General features: G+C 37.4%; 1 protein-coding gene across 2 annotated transcripts in view; it reads left to right on the top strand.

The window, feature by feature from the left end:
• The first annotated feature begins 3,070 nt into the window (after window positions 1-3,070).
• Window positions 3,071-22,494, top strand: part of disc1 (DISC1 scaffold protein) — a 75,212-nt gene continuing 55,788 nt past the window's right edge. The window contains exons 1-7 of one of the 2 annotated variants that reach the window (XM_038284141.1): window positions 3,071-3,295; window positions 3,569-3,643; window positions 13,461-14,311; window positions 16,582-16,651; window positions 18,391-18,547; window positions 18,925-19,021; window positions 21,890-22,122. In XM_038284141.1, the coding sequence (XP_038140069.1) occupies window positions 3,574-3,643; window positions 13,461-14,311; window positions 16,582-16,651; window positions 18,391-18,547; window positions 18,925-19,021; window positions 21,890-22,122 (1,478 nt within the window). In that variant the 5' untranslated portion in view covers window positions 3,071-3,295; window positions 3,569-3,573. Of the gene's footprint in view, window positions 3,644-13,460; window positions 14,312-16,581; window positions 16,652-18,390; window positions 18,548-18,924; window positions 19,022-21,889; window positions 22,123-22,494 lie in introns of both variants that reach the window. The other variant, XM_038284140.1, reaches the window with a different exon arrangement.

Here is a 22,494-nt window from a genome sequence, read left to right as displayed (position 1 = left end):
AGAATCCTACAAAGAAGGTTTATTTCTGCAGTTCATCTGATGGTAAAAATATAACTTCTGAGTTTATAGAAAATTGCACCTTCCCTGGATCTGGACCATGGTCCTAATAGGAAAAATAATACTGTCTAAATAAATGTGATTTTTTTGGGGGGTTTTTTATTAATGAAGTTATTAAAAAATTTAAACAAAAAGGCTTTATGAATTAAGGAAAACTGGAATTACTGCATTACAGCTGTATTTTATAAAGAATCATCAAAGAGCATCCCACTATGAGCCTATTGAGACCATTGCTTATCTTGCCTGATAAACGCTGTTAATATGCTGATGTCTGTTTGTTGAACGCTACTTTTAACACAGGTCTGTATTTTCCACAAAATATGTGTTATACCTTGAAATTAAGATCTATTTAAAAGCCTCTGGGCTGTTATGTGTTTATATATCTACTTATACACAATAATGCTGACATGCTCTGGCCACTATTAATAGAGACAAACACCATTATACTAACACACCTGGACAAAACTGTCGGTATGCCTCGTTTATGAAAGTAAAACCAACAATGGTAACAAAATAATGAATCTGACAAAAAATAGATATTGCTTTTCTTTTTGGTCTTAAAGACACATTTTTTTTCAACCACGTTTCAACAGAAAAAAAATCTCAAAATGGGTCTGGACAAAAATGATGGTACCCCCAAAAGAGGCAGAAAATAATGTGACCAAAGAGACATGTTAAATTAAGGTTCTTCCACTAATCAGCATAACAGTTGTTGACAATCTTGCAATCAGTCAATGGGCCTATATAGGACTACAGATCCCGAGTTATTTGACAACATGGTGTGTATCACACCCAACATGGACCAGAGGAAGCAAAGAAAAGAGATGTCTCAGGAGATTAGAAATTATAGACAAGCATGATAAAGGTAAAGTTTATGAGAGCATCTCGAATCAACGTGATGTTCAAATATAATAAATTTATATTAGAAATATCATAAAATATATTATAAATCCCTCGCACCAAGCCACAAACTATTTCAGTCACTTCTCTCTGGTAGGAGGCTGCAGTCCATCAGTCCATCCTCATGCCTGATGCCAATTAGCCAATGAGCTGCTGTCAGTCTGGGTTGCTGCTGCTGCTACTTTTAGACAGCAGGCAAACCTTTGGCAGGCCGGGCGATGGGAAAGAAGGAGAAGACGATGAGAAAACAAGAGCAGAGAAAGTGTGGACTGCTGCAAGAACTGCGGTGAACCATTAACAATCAAAAATAGATGTGGATCCATGCTCAAAATTAACACCTTTATATGTGCTTGAGAATGGCTGTGTCTCCATTCAAACCCAGATTTAAAGCCCACTGCTCTCATTAAGCCATAACAAATAAATACAAATTAATGGTCAGTTCAGGTGTTTTATAAAATATGTGAATTAGGAAATTGTCTATATACCAAACTGAAAGACTGTTCTCTATTTAAAAAAAACAAACACTTTAGATTTTAAAATGGAAAAATGTTTTTTTTTTTATAAAATAAGTAATGAAGTATAGATATCTAAAAAGTGTACTTAAGTACAGTAACAATGTATTTGTACTTCGTTACTTGACACCTCTGCAAACATGGATGTCTCCAGTAAAGCACATTCTAATGAAAATTAATCTTCATTAAAAACACTTATCATTTATTGAACAGTATGAGAGAATTTCATATTTAAAGTACTTTCAGAAGTTCGAATTGTGATAAAAAAGAAGGAATATAAAAAGAGAGATCCTGTTCGGAATATGAATAACATGATTTTTTTCTTAAAAAGCTGTAGAAATATCCAAAAGAAGCCAGAAAATGTTATTTTTAAAAGAGGCCTCAGATGACCATCTAGGCTTAAATATGACGGCTCAATAAGGGAGAGCCTGTTGGGGAGAATGAAGGGCCTCTGTTTTACTTTATTTAAAAAGTCAATGTATGACATGGATGCATAAAAAGCATTTTATTTCAGTGTTAAATTCTGTTTAAAGTAACAGATTATAATAAAAAAGTCTCCAAACCTTTACTGGCTGTTGACGTTCTTCATTTGGACCCGGCTGATTTGTAATTGGTGACCCCTAATATATTGTATATAGTATATATATATATATATATATATATATATATATATATATATATATATATATATATATATATATATATATATATATATATATATATATATATATATATATATATATATATATATATATATATATATATATATATATGTAAGTACAAACCTACCTGCAAATGTTGGAGTTGGAATTATCATACATTTGCATCTAAGACCAAAACCTCTACTGCCATCTTGTGGCGACAATCAATAACAGCACCATGACGCCACAACAGACATACATTCACAAAAAGCGCCATAAACTAATCTTTAGTTCTTTGATTTCTGACATAAAACACCAGAGCCAAACATAATGTTAAAATTATATATTTTAATCAATACAATAATGGAAACTGTATTCTATAGAATAGAAGGTTTATTGAAGCAAAACGCCCTGTGGTCATGAGTTTCCCCCCTCATTAGGTCCTTAGCTTGCTAATGTTGACCTGGTGATCTCATCCACATGCAAACTGATAAAAGAGAGGCTCCATCCTTCACTATGTGCAGCACTTCAGTCAGTGCTGAACTGAGCCCCTTTTATCTGCAGGAGGCTGCTGTCCATTAGCCAGCAAGGCTGAATGAAAAGACCCTTTAGAAGTGTGGGAAATAAGATGAAACGATTGAAGTTTCGCTGGTTTTCTCATGGTTTCCCTTTAAGCCATGAAAACAATGAAATATCCGAGGATCCCGTGAAGATCAACATTGGTTATTCTCCTGGAAAAGTGTCGTTTTTTTTTTGGATATTTGGACAATTTAGGGGAATATTGCGCAACGCGGTTTGAAACGCTTTGGACAACATTAAGATCCTACAAGGGCACGCAGTAATGAGTCCTATGTAGTTGGCTCCCTCTCTAAGAAAAGCACCAAAGAGTCGCAGGATTGTGTCTGCTGTAGATCTGAAGGAGTCAAATTCCTGAACACGTAGGAGCTGCAGCAGGACGCATGACGCAGGGCGCAGCAGCGGCCGACTAACGGATTACTGATCGATCGTCGACCTGACCAGACAACCTAGATCTCCTTGCGCAGCCTTTACTTCATAACGGATATATCTCTTTATTTCCCAGCTATTTTTTATTTGCAGAAACATGACAAAAGGAGCAGCTTTTCTTTTCCGCCTGTGGAAACGCGACTGAACTTTTTTTGTGTTTGACACACAGAGGAGGAAAAAGTAAGAATCTAATCAACTTGAATTTAGAGAAAAAGAACAAAAACAAAATGGTTTTAGTGTGGAATAAAGCGTTTGGAAAATCAAACACACGATAACTAGAACAATTAACAACAACAACAAAAAAAGTGTTTAGTTTCCAGAGCGGAAATGAGATCAGTCCATATGTTTGGCTCCAGTTTTTCTAAAACATGGTGGATATTTGATTCCTGGTGTATCTGACTTTTCCATGACTTCTGAACATTTTAAATATTTTGATTTTTAACATGATTAAAGGAAAAATGTTTGCCGGGCTGATGGGACTGGACTGTCACCTGAACTCACTGCAACACCGGTGCGAAGGAGCTGAAGGTAAGGCACATTTTAACCAGGCTATAAGCTGATAAACTTGTTTTTTTTTTCAACATTAATTTGGTTTTAAAATTACTTATAGAAAAGTTTAACTACAAGTATAACAAAGTGCTATTAAAAAAAGATGTACTATTTATAACCCTTTATAGGCCACTCAGTGAAAGATTTTAAACATCTAAATTTCAAGCAAAGAGTGCACTGCAAAAAACTGAAATCTAAGTAAGTCTATTTTTTCTTAAAATAAGTGCATTTTTTCTTGAATTGAGCAGGTAAGTGAGACACTTTGCAAATGGAAGAAGAAAATTTACATTTAAAATAAGGAAAAAAATGCAGTCTGCTGTTTCAAGTGCATAATATCAAATAAACTGATTTTAAGGATAAACATGCTCCTTCCACTGCGAGATTTTCTTATTTAGCTACTCAAATTAAGGGTAAATACACTTATTTTAAGACATTTTTACAAATTTATAGATAATTTTTTAGTGCGTTATTGGAATCCAGGAAAATACCTTATTTATGGAGGACCAACTCTGCCATATTTAAAGAAAAAAAAAATTGATATTTTGATAGCATAAATTAATGTCAATGTAATGAAAACGCCAACTTGCCCGCATATATTAAGAAAAATAAGTGCTTCTATAAGAAATTCATGAAAAACACTGACAATGAAAGAAACACATTTTTTTTTCTCAGTACAACATAACCTTAGAGGCTTATTAACCTTTTAACTTTACTTTTTAGCTTTTCGATTCACTTTTTTTTTTTAATTGTTAACTTTTTTTTCATCTTAATTTACAGTAGGTAATATATCATTTAAGGCCTCATCAAATTGGTCAAATGCCAAAATAAGATGTACAGTCTTGTAGCAGCATCTTTGCTGAATGGATGGATATAGATGTTGTGCTTCTAGACCTCAATGAGGGACGGGGGGAACTTCATTTCTAAGGGGTATGCAAGTGATAAAAAATGGTAACTTGCCCTATAAAGGGGTAAATCTCCAATCCACCCAGTATGTGTAGTTATCAATGAGTGGATAGGGCTTACTTTCATCCAAGTTCATGTAAACAGAGAAGGAACTGCATCCTTAGTCCCAAAGGTGAGGGGATAGAGACTAAGCCAAACCTAATGAGACTAAAGAATAACAACAGGAAGCTGAGGGAAGCTGTAGAATAAATGTTGACAATCACAGAGAGTCTGTTATTGAATCAGCAAATTATAGATGATAAAGGATAGATAAGATTTTTCATGTCACATTAATGACATCACACATTAAAACGGGTGCATGCCTGTATTTTTGTAAGTCTATCCCAACAATGTCTTTACTGGTCTTTGTAAATAAATAATAATGATAATAATCAGGCTGCTGTAGCTATTCCAAGATGCTTTTGCCAAAGTCTCTGGACCAACGCAACAAAAGGCTTTAAAAGTGTTTTACGTAATTGGGGATCCAGAATTGATTTTTGGGTTTCTTGTAAAGTTTGAAAGGTGTAGCCACTTTTAAGACTTCAGAGTCCTGCAAACTCAGTTTTCCCACGGTCAGACCCACAACAGCTTTGAAAACACTGAGTTTCTTTGCTCCTCAACCTTGGAACAAACTTCCTAGAAACCTGAGATGTGCAGAAACTATCGACTGCGTAAAATCAAGTTTGAAAACATCATTTTATTTTACTGCAGCTTTGATTAATCTGACTAATGACCTGTTTGAAACTCTGTTTTTTTTCATGATTTACAAACCTTTATGTTCTATAGAGCACTTTAGATTGCCTCTTTAATGAATGATTCTATAAGTAAACTTGCCTTATAGAATAGAATCCTCACTTAAATGTGTCAGACCATTAGATGCATTTTGATATCTGGGGAAAATAACCTAATTAAAATACAGAAAACAGTTTTTAATGATAATATATGCTCTCTATCTATCCTTCTATCCTAGTATCCTTACCCTAAGTGAGGAGTTGTACAGCTTGGTGTTCCCCAAGCCATCACTCTGTACAACTCCTCACTTGGGGGATGGAGGAGGTGATAGGAGGAGGGACAGGGGTCAGCACCCTCCTCCTTGGACATCGTATGCAAAACATTACCTATTGTCAGTCGTGCAATATTCTTCTCTCTCACTGTGCAATAACACATGCCAACTACTGTCTAGCCTATGTAATTTTTTAATTTATTTATGAGGTCAGTACATTTGTGCAATAATCTAAGTCAACTACTATGTAGTCTTCCCTTAGCTCTCAACTGTGCAGATATTTTTATATTTAAGGGAAACATTCTTCAGGACATTACAACCTTTTTTCCTTTTTTAATGTTTTTTTTTTTGCACTATATACACTCTTTTTACATTGTTTGTCACATCTTTATCTTTAATGGCATCTTCCTTTAACTCTTTGTACCCTATATAAGTTACTGGAACCAGATTTTCCCTAAAAGAGTAATACTTTTTATTATCCATTGGATAAATAAAGCTGATTCTAAGTCTCTAGATCAACCTGGTCCTCTGCAAATGGCATGAGTATTTTTCTGCACTTTCTATATATGCCATATTGTAAGCTTATGCTCATCAATGTTCTGTTCATTGTTTGATTATTTTTTTTACTCTTCCCTTGAGCTTAAGGTAACAAATTGATGCTTTTAACTCTTTCTTTTGCACTGCCCTCTATTTTGTAAGTCTGGATTTTTTCCCCAGTTTTTTTTAAATTAATTTAACAAATGATGATCCAGTCTGCCTACTGCCTGGATGAGAATTGCCTTAAAAAAAAACTTGATATTTTCTGTGAGAGCTCACCAGACTTTTTATTAATTGAAAAAAAAAAAAAAAAAAAAAAAAAAAAATTCTGAAACAGGTTTTCTAGAATTGATGAGCTCACTGAATAATGTGGCATAATGTGGCCTTCCACATCTTGTTTCACACCAAGCCAAACGTGACTGTTTGTTGTTGTGAAGGGCTCATTTTTCTCATTTGACCAAAGTTGAAGTCCTAGTTCTTTGTTGCAAACTTAACATGTGAGGTTTGTGATGGTGGGGAGATCTTTGAAAGCAGATTTTTTAGTAGTTTTGCTCCTCTAATCTGGAACAAACTCTCAGAAAACCGTGAAAGCACTGAAACCCCAAGTTGCTTTAAGTCAAGATTAAAAACCTAGTTGTTTAGAGTGATCTTCTATTGTAACTAGGGCTGAAACAATTAATCTTGGTTAATCGATTATTGAAATAATCGGCAACTTATTCAGAAATCGATTAATCGTTAACTGGAGTGTAGAGACTCTAAAACATGCCTTTAGCTGACAGAGCGACTCACTTAGAGCAGCAATTATCCTAAAATTGTAAAAAAAAAATCTGTAAACATTTTGCATTTAGGATAAAAAAAACTTTTCGTCTGTTAATATTCTCTATCCAGCACTCCTCAGGTGGAAAACGTTTAGTTTCACCTGGTTAAATTTTGTAAAAATTCATCTTTAAAGAACCTTTAACTATCTGATTATTAATCGAAAAAATAATAGAAAGATTAAAGCTACAGTGTGTAATAATTACAGGGATATACAGTCAGAAATGTAATATATTATACATAACTATGTTATTTATCATCATCTACGAGCTCAGCCTCTTGACCTTAATATTTGCGTTGCCTTAGAATTCGTTATTTATAATTACATAGGAGCGGGTCTCGCAGCCATGGAGGCAGACATCTTTGCGCTACAGCAGCGCAGAGCCAACAAACTAGCGATTGCGAGATCGGCCATTACGCTCGAAAATAACTACGGCAAGTTGAGAGAGATGAACTGAGACGGTACTGAACACACAGACTAATGAAATACTATCTGTAAAATTATCTATGTAAACAAACCTCATCACTTGAGAAGGTAGGTGATGCCCACGTCGTGGAAGACATTTTGTCCCGTAACGCTCACCGTACTGTTGGGGGGGAGAAGCGGTGGGGGGGAGATGTTCATGTTGCTGCGGTCTGCAGTCTGGACGTTAGATGTCGCTGAAAATTACACACTGTAGCTTTAATAGATTTGCAAAATATTCGTTTGTTGCAGCCCTAGTGTTCAGTCCAACTTTCCTTTCATTTTCTTATTTTGTTTCTTATACAATCATATAATATTTTAATTATTTATTTTTATTTTCTATTCTATTTAATTATTTTTGTTCATCAACTATTCAATTATCTTCATGTAATTGTGATGTGCTGTTCTTTTTGTCATGTACAGCACTTTTAATTGTCTCACTAGTGAAATGTGCTAGATAGAAAACTTGCCTTGCCTTAATCCACCCCACTAGTTTTAAAACTTATCCATTCCTACTTTTTCAGTAATGCTGTTAACTGCAGCCATACTCATCTCTGATCGTACAGAGTCCTGAGCAGGACAGAACAAAGTCACAACTGCTACTGAAAAAGAAGTAATGCAAACATCTGAAATCTGATGGGGTGGAATGGAGCCAGGCCATGTGGAGCTGATGGAAAAGGGGCTGTAGTGACCCCAAAGATGTGACCCTTTGCTGCAGGTCTCTGACAGTGAGCTGTGGATCTTTTTTCATCTCCATCCTCTTGATCCTAAAGGCTAGTGGCTAAAAGAAACTAACATTTGAATCACAGTTTCTCTATTTAAACCCAGAGGAAACAGGATATTAACTAGTAAGTCCTATAAAATCTCATCCCCTTCAAAACAGTATTAATGTAAGATGCTTCTATTGCATTGATTGAAGTTGTTGTGGGGGTAACAGGGATAGTACCCACCTTTGTTCCTCTTTGTCTTCTATATTCTCTGACTGTAACTAGGGGTGAAACAGGGCGGATGCTGTAAGCACATACAGTATTTAGACACTTCATTAATTAATCCATTATTTTAACAATCATCAACTAATTTAATAATCGATTAATCGTTAACTGGAGTTTAGAGACTCAAAAACAAGCCTTTAGCTGATAGAGCCACCAACTTACGGCAGTAGTTTTGCCAAAATAAAAGAATATATGTAAACATTTGGCATTTAAGATAAAAAAAACAACCCTTTTTTATCTGACAATGTGAAGTATCTAGAACTCAAGTGGAGAAGCTTTATTTTTTCACTTGGTTTAATTATGTTCTTCTTCTTTAAGGAACCTTTTCCTATTCGATTATTGATTGATTTATCAAAAAAGAATCAACAGATTAATAGATTTGCAAAATAATCGTTAGTTTCAGCCCTAATTGTAACCAGAACATGCAATTATAAAGCAGAATGTAAGAAGTGTCTAAATATGTGCCCACAGCATCCACCCTGTCACATTCTCCAGCCTTATGATTCTCATGGGAGCACGCAGGAAGTTGGGCATTGAAGCCTCACAGCAGCAGAGATTTCTAATTGTTGACTTTCATGGGTTATATTTAAGTTCCCTGTTTTTAAAAGTGTTCAGTTTTCGGATTTGTCTCATGGTTCGTTTTCACTTCCCTCTTCTCGCTGCCACTCCTCGTCACAAACGTCGAGGAACTGCACATCTGCTGAGCAGCGCTGCTTCTCAGGAGGTTGCTGACAAGCAGGACTTCTTGTGCACTGATCCTGTTCCTCAAATGTTTGTGTTTTTATGAGCGCCTCTGCATTCTTGTGTTATTTCAGCAGCCGGTGAGGGCGCTGTGTATAACCTAAGGGCCTCTTTTATCTCCATAGGTAAACAACTTTACCTCCTCTGGCTTTTATGGGCCTTCCCTTTTCCCAGACTTTACAAAAAGCAAAGAGGGAATAGTTGTTACTGCAGCAGAATTGCACCGAAGGCCATCTTTTGCTTATTTGTGTCTCCTGATGGGATTCCTGATAAACTATTTTAGCTCACTGCCTCGCAGGAAGCAGAGAGTGACATACCCCTGAAAGGCAGAGAAGTCAATGTCCCAACAAACACACTCACACACACACAAGCAGTCAGACAGAATGAGCCCCCAGGCATTTCCTTCCCTTTTACTGGGAAAAGCCTTCTTTGTGCACATGAATAGAGCGGAGGATACAGTAACACCACCGCCAAGTCCTTCTCCTTTCACTAACGAGTCTCTTTAATTCTCTTGAGAGTTTTCTATATAATAATGGCCACCACACCAGATGGTGGATGGTACTGTGGTATTCAGTCCTTAGGAAGGAGGGTTGGGTTACTTTAGTCTTTCATGGAACAGTGGCCACGTCTGCAGCGGCGCTCTAATGGATGGAGCTGTGCGGAACCTGAGCTTTAGTGTTGTGGTCCCAGTGGACCAGGAGCTCTTATACTGAGCCCAACATGGACACAAGCTCATTATCACTCTCATAGCAATGTCTGCCTGACATCTTAAAGTGGATTCAGTTTGTCACCTCCGCTCCCGGTCACATGGGAGGATTGCATCACTGGAGGTCACTGTGGGCTGCGGCTGCTTAGCCTGTTTTCTGGTTTTGACACAGATCGCCGCGAGACATCAAGTCTGCGCATTCAAACAACGAACTGTAAAAGCGCAGTAGCTTCTTTTATTGTGTGACATGAACAATGCTTATCTAATTCCACTCTTTTACAGCACAAACGTGTCAGTGTGTCGCTGTGCTTTAAGTCTGTGCATGAGTGGAGGGAAAAAAAGAGCGAAAGGGGGGAGCGCAGCTGCACACAAAGAGGCTGTTGATTCCCAGCATCTCAGCTTGTCTCCTCTGAATCCTACACATTATATGCTTTAATCGCTTTGCACAGCCATTTGCAGCAGGTGTCTAGATCCAAACACAAACAGGGATTTATCATTTATCCACCTAATTAGGCCTAAATACCAGTTAAAATGCAAACAGTTTGAAGGTATAACATCCACTAATATAAGAATATAAGCATCCTTATTTTGATACAGTTCATTCGAGCATATGTTAGTTACTTACTTTAGATTTTTCAAAGTTTCTTTGACTTCACTTCCCACATTGATCTGGAGCTACTTTTGGTGAGCAAACAAAACAAAACAAACAAAAGCTCTGCACCCCCAACTAAATATCGATTTTTCACCATTTCTTCTCCTTATTCCATTTCCTTTCCATAAACGTAAAAAAAAAAAAAATAAATTTGTTGAAGCTGAGCTTGAATCTTGTGTATAAGGGTGTCTTAATTTCAATTGAATCTTTATTTCTTTTTTTCCAGTAAAAAAAAAAAAAAATGAAATAGTACTTTCTGCTGTGGAGGTTTTGTGCAGATCCAGTCAGACTTTTTCCAGAGATCGTCTTAGGGTTGAATTTCATTTTTTTCAATTTGAAATATTCTCTTCAGTTTTTTATAGAGTTGCATCACTATAAACCCAGCAGTAGACATTATAAGCCTCTATGTAGTGATGCACCAATATAATATTTGGATTGGATCGACTCATGTTACGCAATTAGCTGCATAAATGTTTGAATGAATGATGCTAATCCATCATTCTAATCCAATCATTTGTATTTTTATTGATATTATACACATCAATACAATTAGAGCGATCTGGTGACTTAAAGTTTATATTCATTCAATAATAGTATCAGATCAATATGGGGCGATACACACAGTCCAATTATGGGTATTTGATTGGATTGTAAAAACATGGACCGGTGCATATCTACTACCATTGCAGCCATGGACGTAATTTTTTGGGGGGACATGTCCCCTACACTTTTTCAAATGTCCGTTTTGGTCCCCTGGATGTTTTACTGTCCAAAAACAATGTTATACTATAGTACACAGACATTGGTAGAGCACTAGGACCAAGCGGAAAACCACAGGTCAAACTGAAGCCCACTTCCCTGACGTTAGACCGCCCACAAGCTCCTGATTGGCCCACCGTCTTTTCTTGTGGGATTGGCTTTTACTAATGCCACTCCTGGGAAGCTCACTTTACAAACATCAGGTAATTCGAGTCTGTGATTGGATGGTGAAACACACTGAAGTTAGTTATATTAAAAAATACTTGCGTCCATGATTGCTGCTGATGCAGCAGATTTATTTCACTAAATAATAATTATTACCAACACGAAGTTTCTTATAAATACTCGTGATCATGGTCATAATCTGCCATATTTTAAGTTTTTCCCAAGATATTATTAAAAAATCTTTAAACTCATAATGTGAACCTTTTCTTAGTTTATTCAAAATTGTCAAGATATGATAATTTCTCAGAGAGCCTTGTCTTAAGAATATCTTAAAATTTTCTGTGGTATTTGTATTAAGATCTCCTCACCCTTAATCCTCAAAATCAAATGCAGACACCAGGTGCATTTAGAAATAAATGACATTTGGAAACAGGCCGCATGTGAGTGGTTCATTTTCATTGTGGAGATATTTTGATAAAGCCCCAGATGTTTGTTATAGGGCACTGCAGACAGGTTGATGAAAAATTGTCGATATAGGTCATGAAACAATATCGAAGGCTTGGGAGACCTCAAGAACCACTCCTCACACCACGAAAATGGAAAATGGCTTGAATTAAGTCTGGTTGGCTCAGATGGAAGAATCCGCTGAGAAAACAGCATAACTTTATGGATAAATAAAGAAACTTTAAATAAGAACCCATCAAAACTCACATTAGCAGTTCAACACAAGCAACAAAAGGGGAGACAGAAAACATGATAAAGACTTTCTGTTAGATGTGACCAAAATCTAACATTTTGACGTGAAAGATGAACAAATTAATAGTAAAAAAACTGGCATCAACCTAAAAACACAATATTGACAGAGCCATCATTCTATGAGAATTTTTCTTTAGTAGTGACAGAAGGTGGTCATGATTGGTGGAAGGTGAACAGAACGAAATACAAGATGTTTTGCACATGGAAAAAAAGATTTAACTGTTAAAAGATGTCACACTATGATGAAGGTTCACTCAGGAGGACGGCAACCTTAAACAACCAACCAGAGTAATTTGCAATGATTTAGATCGAAGCATATTGAGGTGAAACAGTGGCCTAGTCAAAGGCCAGATCTAAATTTAAGTTAGAATTCCAGGCAAGACTAGAAGCAGATTTTAATCTATGTCCTCCATCCATGCTGACTGAGTTTAAGCATTTTTTTTAAATCGAAAACCTGCTGAAATATTCTGTAGAGAAGAAAATGCTAAACATTGAGTTTGGGTCCTAAATATTTTGTGCAATTTTTAAAGTGCATACTTACCCTTCACATTCCTATTATTATTCACTACTGTTTGTTGTCCTTCACATAAATCCTTATACTTTAAAGTTTGTGTATGTAATGCTGACTTACTGTCTGAAAGCTTTACTAAACAAAATTTTGTTTTGTATACACTCTGTGTTTACAAAATAAAAAAAAAGAGTAAAAGTTGTGTAAAAATAGGGATACAAATAGTTGCACATGGCAATGAAGGTTAAAAAAAACAAAATGAGTTTAACTGATGCATTCTTTTTTTTTTCTCTGAAACGTAATTCAGTTGCTAAAACAAATCTTGTATTATTGTGCTATTACTGTAAGTTATCTACAATTGTTTAATTAAGCTAACTTGTTGGCCTGAGAAGAAGAAATCAAATGACAGTTTTGGAAATGTTTTTTTTTTACTTGGCCATTTTTCCCACATAGAGGCGTGTCTTGGTTTAAAATATGACTGGGTTGCTTTGGTATTTCCCAACAGCTGGAGCTGAACTGTGGGAAATGTTGCACAGCAGCTCAGGTTTTTTTTCATTCAGATATCTGTGCTGAGCTGTAACAGGGTTAAAGTACAGAACAACATCATGTTCTACGTTGTCTGTGATATTAGCACCTTGAACAGATTTCCATGCTACATTGTGATGTCACCGTTTATCCTGCCAGCTCGATGAGCTCACACCTTATCTCCCTCATGAACCCGTTGCCCAGCTTAATGGTTAATCTCTGCATCGACAGGTGGCAAAGCATCCGGGACAGCTGGCAACTCTGGCCGTAAGAGGCTCCACAGGAGGCCAGGGTACATGAGAGGAGAGCAGGCCAGGCTGCAGTGCACAGCTCTTGCTCAGGAGGATGAGGAGGAGGAGGAAGAGGAGAGCATCGCTTGCATTAGGAAAGGAAAATCTGGACGTCGCACTGATGTCACCGAGGCAACCACAGTTCAAGTGTTGAGTCAAACTCCTGCTGTTAAAATGTCTTTAATGAACAATCAGCGTTGCACAAAATCTACTGGTTCACATAGTAAAAACGGACCCGGCTCTGTAAATGGAGTTCAGAAACCAGTGGGCCACCTGGTCCAGTCCTCTCCGTCTCAGAATGAACTCTATCCAAGCTTGCAGTCTTCGTCTCAGGACTCTTTTAACTCAAGTTTTAGCTTCATCCAGCAGTCCCTTAGCTGCATCCAGAGGACAGAAGCAACAAGTCAACCAGCTAGTTTAGAAAAAAGAGGAGAGGTATCATCCTGCAAGCACGTTCCTTTAAAGCAGTCATCTCCCACCCAGTCACTGCCACCCTCGGCTCCAGGCAGTCAGGTCCACAGAGAGGAGCAGTCATGTGCGGGGAGAAGCTGTCGGGACTCTCTGTTGGGTGGCAAAGAGGAAATTCCTCACCTTCTAAACTGTGAGTCCCAACCTCTTGACATAGAGGTTATTTCCTCCCTGTCTGTGGACTCGGACACGGCCTCCGCCTCCTCTGTCACCTCTGGCTATGAAAGCGCCACGCCTGCCTCGGAGCAAGGCTGGGAGATCCTGGTGAAGAAGTACGAAGGGGTACTACAAGACTGCCTCCAAAACAACCGTGCTTACACCAAGGTGGGTACGACTGAACCCTTGATGTGGAAATGACATGCAGCTCTTAGTCTAAGATAAGAAGAAATAAGACAATTTTTTTTTTAGACTTGAAATGTTTGGCTGAGTTAATTAAAATTTATTTATGTCAGGCTCAACCTTAAAGCGCTGTTTATACTATTAACTGTAAACAGGGTAGAATTTGGGTCTTGGAGAAGCTAAGTTAGCCTTCTCTATGCGCCTAAAAATGTCCCGTGGGGACATCCAACTGTCTCCAGGTTTCAACCATCTTAGATGTTGCTTCTAAAATAATTCAATTCAGTTTATTTCTATAGCGCCAATTCACAACATGTCATCTTAAGGCACTGTACAGTTCACCAGATCATCCAGTCAAATTGATTCAAAGATTTCAACCTAAAGAAAACCAGCTGATTGCATCGACTCATTGACTCGAAGGTAATCCCTCACACCAAACATGCTTATAGCGACGGTGGAGAGAAAAAACTCCCTTTTAACAGGAAGAAACCTCCAGCAGAACCAGGCTCAGTGTGAGCGGCCATCTGCTGAGGCCGACTGGGGTTCAAGGAGACAGAAGCGGAGATACAAAAGAACTTGTCAACCAGCTCCACAGGCGGCCCCGTCCAGGAAACACAGAGCCATGCAGAAAAAGCTCAGAGATCGCTCCCACGTCAGAGGAAAAAGAGCACATCCAGCCAGTCACAGTCAGGGAAACAGGACTACACTGAAAAATAGGCCAAGCTCAAACATCTATAAACAATTATGTTGATGGGAGAAGCTCAGCTGATATTTCTCTCCAGGATGGAGTCACAGCCAAACAGGAACAGACGAGGAGAAGCTACTATGAGAAAAAGCAGAGATGACATAAACTAACAGATTCTGCAGAGTAGGAGAATAGAGATAGAATGATGAAATGGGGGTCGCTATGTCCTCCAGCAGTCTAAGCCTATAGCAGCATAACTATAGAGATAGCTCGGAATAACCTGAGCCACTCTAACTATAAGCTTTATCAGAAAGGAAAGTTCTAAGCCTAGCCTTAAAAGTAGACAGGGTGTCTGCCTCACGGACTAAAACTGGTTCCAAGGGAGAGGAGCCTGATAACTAAAAGATCTGCCTCAGTTTTACTTTTAGAAATTCTAAGAACCACTAGTAAACCTGCAGATTAAGAGCAAAGTGCTCTGTTAGGAACATAAGGAACAATCAGATCTCTGATATCAGATGGAGCTTGGCCATTTAAGGCTTTATATGTGAGAAGGAGGATTTTAAATTCTATTCTGGATTTAACAGGAAGCCAATAAAGAGAAGCTAAGATAGGAGAGATATGATCTCTTTCCTAAGGATGAACAATTTCTTGGTAGCCTTCCATCTTCATTATGATAGTGTAAACCAAATCCTTAGCATCATGCTGCCACCACCATACCTGACAGCTAGCATAGCATTCTTTATTTACACCCACGAATATTCTTTACCCCATTTTGGCTAAATAACTTAATCTTTTTTCCCCTCAAGCATGTAAAATTGTTTAGGAGACATTCAGTTTGTAATTTCAGATTTATATCCAACTTGAAGGGGTTAGTTTTTAAATATTTATTTTGTCGCTCTATAAGGATGATCACTAGGGTTAAAGGGCTAGAAATGAAACCCAGTTGTTGCTTTTCAAATATTCTGATCACATATATTTATTAAAGCTGATTTTAAAACGATTATAATGGAGCTTCCACTGGTTAAGATCTCAGTTTTGTAACAAAATGGAGAATCCTTCAAAGCCATTTCTAATGCAAGAAGCAATTAAAGTCAAATGAGCTTTAAATGATGCCAGAGGCTTATTTATTGCTGCAAATAGCATTTACGACATCATTTAGACTTAGAATTTCGTATGTATGGATTTTAGCTGTATGTATAATTATGAATCCATGTGAGTCAAAGATACATGAGCCAATTTTTTGCAACAAATTATTGCATTTGAGCTTTAAATTGTCCTATAATCGCAGCCTTGATATAAATGGCTCAGAGCTCCATTAACAACCTGAAATATTGACATTCATGGCTGTAATTAAAGCTATGTTATTCTTATGCTGGACAGTCCCATCTGAGAAATACCCTGAAAGGATGATGCTGAAACACATTATCTAAATCTCGCAGTTAACTCGTGATTTCAGTGTTGATGAAATGTTGCAAAGCTTTCAACACTTGTTGACTGAGTCCATTTGACTTGAGGGTCGTTGCTCTCTGGGGTAACTGTTTAAAAAAACCTGGTCTGTTCTGTCTTCTCAAAGATCGAGTCCATGATGATGAAGCTTCAGAGGCTCCAGCAGAAAGCCATTCTGGATGACGACTATGATGCAGGTGAACTTTGAACAAATGTATTACTTTAACGTTCAGCTTGAATAAGAACTTCTCTTGTTGACCTATCAGAGTTTTTGTGCCATTTGGGTGCTTTGATGATATTGTTTGCCTTGTGAGAAAATAGAAAAATAACTGACTAATTTACGCTGCAAATATTTTGTCGTTGAATTGAATAATTAGAAGACGACGCAGTAAGTTTCCCTCTGATCATATCAGCTCATTAAACTATCAGGGTTCATCAAATAGATTTGTAGATTTTCAAAATGTAGAATATAATTTTTATTCAGTCTCTTTTTTTTTAATGGTTGTTCTATATTATTTAATATAATTTTTTTGTCTATATTTAGTAAAAAACAAACAATTTGTTCCAGTTCAGGGTTTAAATGAACCCATCCTAGGAGAGTCTATTTCTTTTTTATTCTTCACTTTCATTACAGCAGATTAAATGTCACGTTTCTTGAACCTTCTCTGTCCTCTTCTTCTTTTTCTTTTCCCTCAAAGTAATTTATTCATAATTATTTTTCCAATCTGTCCACTCTTCCAACTCTAATGCATCTAAAACAAATCTCCTTCGACCGTCTGACTTTGTCTCCAAATTCTCAACCTTAGCTGTCCCTTTGATTTATGATGAATAAAAAAATAAGCTGCATCTACATATCAGCCTCCTGCCTTTCTCCCTAACCCAAACATAACAAATCTCACTATCATGTTGTACAGCAGCTCCTTCAACCCTGACTTTCTATATTCCTCCTATCTATTCCTGCCTTCCTGCCACCATCTGTCTTCTCAACCGTCTTTTGCTTTGGATGACCCCAGGTTAGCTCATCCACTCTTTAAGCTTCATCACTCAACATTTGTGTGGATTTTAAATGGAATTTATTTGATCAAACATCTAATCTAAAACAAGCTACTGTATCATTAAGATTTGATTCAGAATAAAGATGTCATCTCAGTTGCATCTGTTTTCTTAGCTGCTTAACCTGAATGTTTTCTTCCTGCCTGACCTGAGGAACATGTTATTTCAAACACGACAGTATTGTGACCTATTTCTTGAGCCTTGTGACAGACATAATTCAGTAAGACATAGCCAGTATTCAGCATATCTGAGTACAGTGATCGTATGCTCAGAACATTGCGTACTGTCAGCATTACTGTCCTCATGCAGTGCATTGCAAATCTATTTTGGACATTTTTAAAGCTAATTGTTTAATATCTCTGGGTTTGAAAAGATTTTATCAGCCTGTTTTACAAAGAGAGGGCAGAGGATCTTCTTTTGCCTTATAGTTCTTAGAATGTGAAGCATATAAAGGTCCTAGAAAACCTCTTTTTTTCATTTTTCCTTATAATTTCTAATGCAACTAAAGAGAGGCTCAAAGTCGAGTAAATATGGCACCATGCTTGATGTTTGACAGCTACCTATTAAAGAAGAAAGCACAATGATCCCAGAGAAATAAGTAATTTTAAATATACTAGAATATAAATTCTAATGAGACTCAATTGTCAGATTATAAATGGTTCTTTTTCTGTATTGAACAGTTTTTTTCTTCATAAATCTGTTGTGTTTCCTTCATCTGTAAGCAAAAGCATCATTATTAACAGATGTAAAGGCATGGAAATCTGGAAAATTTTTGTTGAATAATCTAAAGTTGATACAAAAGGACTGTATGGTTGCATAAATCCATAATCCTTTAGCTGAAATCTTTCACGGTTTTTACCTTAATGTTTATTTACATTTTTAGCTGAGCGGTTTGGGAAGAAGCTGGAGGAGCTGTGCAGAGAGCGTGGATCTCTAAAACTGGGTTTACCCTCCATGCAGCCCAGTGTGGCTCTGTTCCTGGAGAGACTCACAAAGGTGGTACACAGCGCCCTCCAGAGGGCAGACTGCAGCCAATGCAGGTTGGTCACACCAAAGGATACTCATGATTTTCCATTTCGGGGAAGCGAAGGGCAGCAGTTGCACATAAACATGCATGTTTCAGGTTGAAAAATGGACTGAGATACGAATCTTTTCCTGTTCATGCTGCTGTTGTGACAGTAGCTTAGAGCACAGCATGGCTGCACTAAAAACAGCTCCTTTCACAGGAAGGAAATCAGGTGGGGCGTCCACAGAGGGAAACTCTAATCTAAAGCTTATGAAGCCTTATAGTCTCTCTGACGGGGTGGATGTTAAATCAGATATGATAAAATCTCCTAGTTGTTTAAATAATTGGAGTTAGTGGTTCAAATTGGGGGGAAATTCATACAGTAAAATGGTTTTCATGATTCCTTGGCAGAGAGGCGTCTGAACCAGACTCAGTGGAGCAGCCTGACCTGCTGCAGGCCGCAGTGCAACGAAGGGATCACTTGATTCAAGAAAATCGTCTGGTTGAGGTACATCGAATTCTTATTGAATTGTTATCATTAGTTGGAAATGTAATCCCAGTAAGAATTCCCCTGAGATAAAACATCAAATACACATTCTGAATTGGAATCGCCCTCATTGGCCAAGGAGCAGGGGTCTGATTTATTATGCTTGCATATGCACAAAACGGGGCCTGAAACCTGCATAAGCAGTTTGTCACTAAAACAAACTTGATGTGGAATGTGTGCTACACCAACTCTGACCATGTGCACACAAATTTTTGAGAAAAGGGCAAAACGATGCCACAGATGGCGAGGCAAAGAGATTAAGCCAGATTAAGTCCTCAGATATTCAATTAGACTTAATAGAAAACATTATTTATGATGGATTTCTTCATAAACATCCACTGTTGCAGTGGAATTCCTAAACACACTGGTGAACCATAACTAAACATGAGGACCTGTCAAAAAAAATTAAAACAGACCTATGAGCAACTCAAATCCTAAATAAGAATCCTCTCCCTGATGATCAACACGCCAAATTTTATCACAGATGGATACATTAATATAACAAGGTGCTTGCTGTAAATGGTTTGTCGTTTTGATATCCGTGCGTAATGCTGCTCTGCCGATCAGACTCCCTCAATGCTATTGGATCTATGTTCTGAAAAGGATTCTGTGTTGGAGAGACCGACCCACCAGACCCCGGCCGTCCCTCTTCATCAGAAGCTCAGTGCGCACTACTCCAATGTACAAAACAAACAAACAATAGAGGGGTATCTGGGTGCACGGTACTAAAAACAAAAAATAAATATGAATAACCAGCAAAATCCATGGTATATATATTTAATATACCTTTAAAAATCATAGTTTTTTAACTATGATTTTTTTACTTAACGATATAAACTGTGCTTTAAAAGCCTACACATAATTGCAATGTAAAAATTTGAATCCGATTTTAAAAAGGTTATTTAAGCTATGGTGGCACTTGTACTGCTATAAGGACACCAAATGTGAATAAACTGTCTTTATGAATAGAATAAACTTTATTCAGTAGGTCAGCATCTGTTTGATATGCAGTGTTTCTATATCACAGACATGTTGGCTCTGTGAGCGATGGATGGCATCTGTTTTTGATCTCTTCTGTGTTTTGTGACGTTCAGAATCGTATTAACATTAATTATATCTTTAGGAAAATGGGTGGTTTATTTAAGTGAATTATAATGATTTGTTATATATGGAAAAAAAAGGAAACTCAATCATGACAGATTAACAGGACAGTATGGACTTGATAGAGAGAATATAAACAAAAATGCAGACAGACAATTTCTCTTTTTTCTTTACTTTATTGCAGATTTCAGAATTTCTCCCTGCTGCAAACTTTTAGCATGAAGGCTCAAAACCGCTTAGTAAAAGAGGCTCTACTCAATGGAGTTTAGGGGGGTCAGTAAAGGGGCCAATCAGTGTTTTAATTTAATTTATATGGGAATAATAAGAGGATGAATAAAATAGTATCACTTTGCAAAGAAAGAGCAATATGGCTGTTTTTGAGATCTCCACTGTCTTAAGTGATTCAAGATGGTTCTGTGCACAAAGATTATTGTCCTTAATCAGAACAATGACAGCGCTGTCATCTGCAAAGTTTCATAGAAGATGCCTCCCAGCCTCCCCTGCTGCTGCTTGTGAGTCAGGAAGCTGATGATCCACTTACAGATGGAGGAGGATACTGTTAGCAGGGTTAGCTTATTGTGCAGGATGACTTGTTTTAAAGGCAGGACCAAAGTGCACAAACAGGATCTAGCCTTGCATCCTGGGTGGCTGAGGTTGTGCATGATGAAGGGCAGTCCCAGGTTGATTCCATCATCTACTGATCCGTTTGTCCAGTAAACAAACTGCAGGAGGTCCATTAGTTGGCCTGCAATCTTCTTCAGATACTTTAACAGGAGTTGCTAAAGGGATTTCATGACCATGGATGTCAAGATGACAGGTCCAAGTTATTATAGTCTGTAGTGGTGTGTTTCATGGGACTAATAATGAAGACTTGTTGAAGATATTAGGGAAGATATGACCGGTGTACTTTTTTTTTTGTCAGGGATGAAAAAATAGGATTCTTCTTTTTTTTATTTAGGGAAAACAGGTGCCAGAGGGAAAGCCAGATAGCCACAGCTACTCTGAGTTCCTCTCCCAAATGGATGTGCCTCCTAAAAGAAGCATTTCCCAACTACATCCGTTAACACAGTAAATCCAAACAGGGGGTACTTGTGGCCCTAGAGTGGTCTGCAAGTGCATTGCAAGGGGTAACTGCAAATATTTTATATCTTAGGTAATAAAAATAGAGCTGGGATCTGTTCTACTTTGTGCGGATGTAATTGAAACTAAAACTAGCTTTTTTCAAGCAAACAGCAAGTTATTCTTATATGTTTGAGTTCATCTTAAGCTTTGACACACATCCAAACCAAGCAGAGGAACAGGCTGGATGTAGAGAACATCCTGGGATCAGCTGTTTATCACACCTGATCAAAGCAGCTCGGGTGTCATGAATGATAAAAACAAAGTAAAATATATGGATGATGGATAAAGAGCTCCAGTTTTATAAATACAGGTTTATGATATGATTTTATTTAGTATTTATTTTGATTACATATACATACATATGTATACACATACATACAAACATAATTATGTTTTTTTTATTTGAGTTTGAAAGAATAAAATGAAGAAGAATGAAATGCTCAAGTTAAAAAAATTAAATAATACAGTTTTTTTTGTATAATCAGTTATTGTATGTTCTAACTTTTGGACCATCACCTGTACTTTTGACTGAGCGGGGGACTCATGGTAAGACATGAATTAAATTTGTGTAGGTATATTAATTATTCCTTTGGGACATCTTAACAGGAGGAAATTGAGGAGCTCCAGATAAGGCTGACAAGGCTGAAGGATCGTAGTCGATGTCTGGAGAAACTGATCCTGCAGGAGGAGCAGCGGGTGGAGGACATGGAGCTGGAAGGCTCAGTTCTGAGGAGCTGCGGTGTGGCTCAGCTCCGGGACATGAGCCGGACCCTGCAGGACCTCGTCACGTCTGAAAACCGCACGCAGATCTCCGTCTCCCCTCCACCCTCAAAACTCAGGTCAGAAACACAGAAAGGAAAAGTATTTCACTTCCTTTCCTTGCTTAGCCAGGAAGTCTGTGACCAAAGATTTTGGGTGTGTTCCTAATGAGCATAATGCAGGTTAAATAATATTAACGGATATTTTATTTAACTGCGGCACTTTCGGGTTTTCCATTACTTTTTGAATGCATGCAATGTGAGATGCTTTGGTTTTAAAGACATTATTTACTTATTTTTTTCTGTCCAGGAAGCAGTGTTGGGCAAGTTACTTTGAAAAAGTAATTAGTTATAGTTACTAGTTACTTCTCCCAAAAAGTAACTGAGTTAGTAACTGAGTTACTCCACAATAAAAGTAACTAGTTAGTAGTAAAAGTAACTATTGCGTTACTT

This window comes from Cyprinodon tularosa, unplaced genomic scaffold (assembly GCF_016077235.1).
Source record: "Cyprinodon tularosa strain WSP-4 unplaced genomic scaffold, ASM1607723v1 ctg199, whole genome shotgun sequence".
NCBI lineage: Eukaryota > Metazoa > Chordata > Actinopteri > Cyprinodontiformes > Cyprinodontidae > Cyprinodon > Cyprinodon tularosa.
Note: the sequence above shows the minus strand (reverse complement) of the source record. Positions and strands in the feature narration are given on the sequence as shown.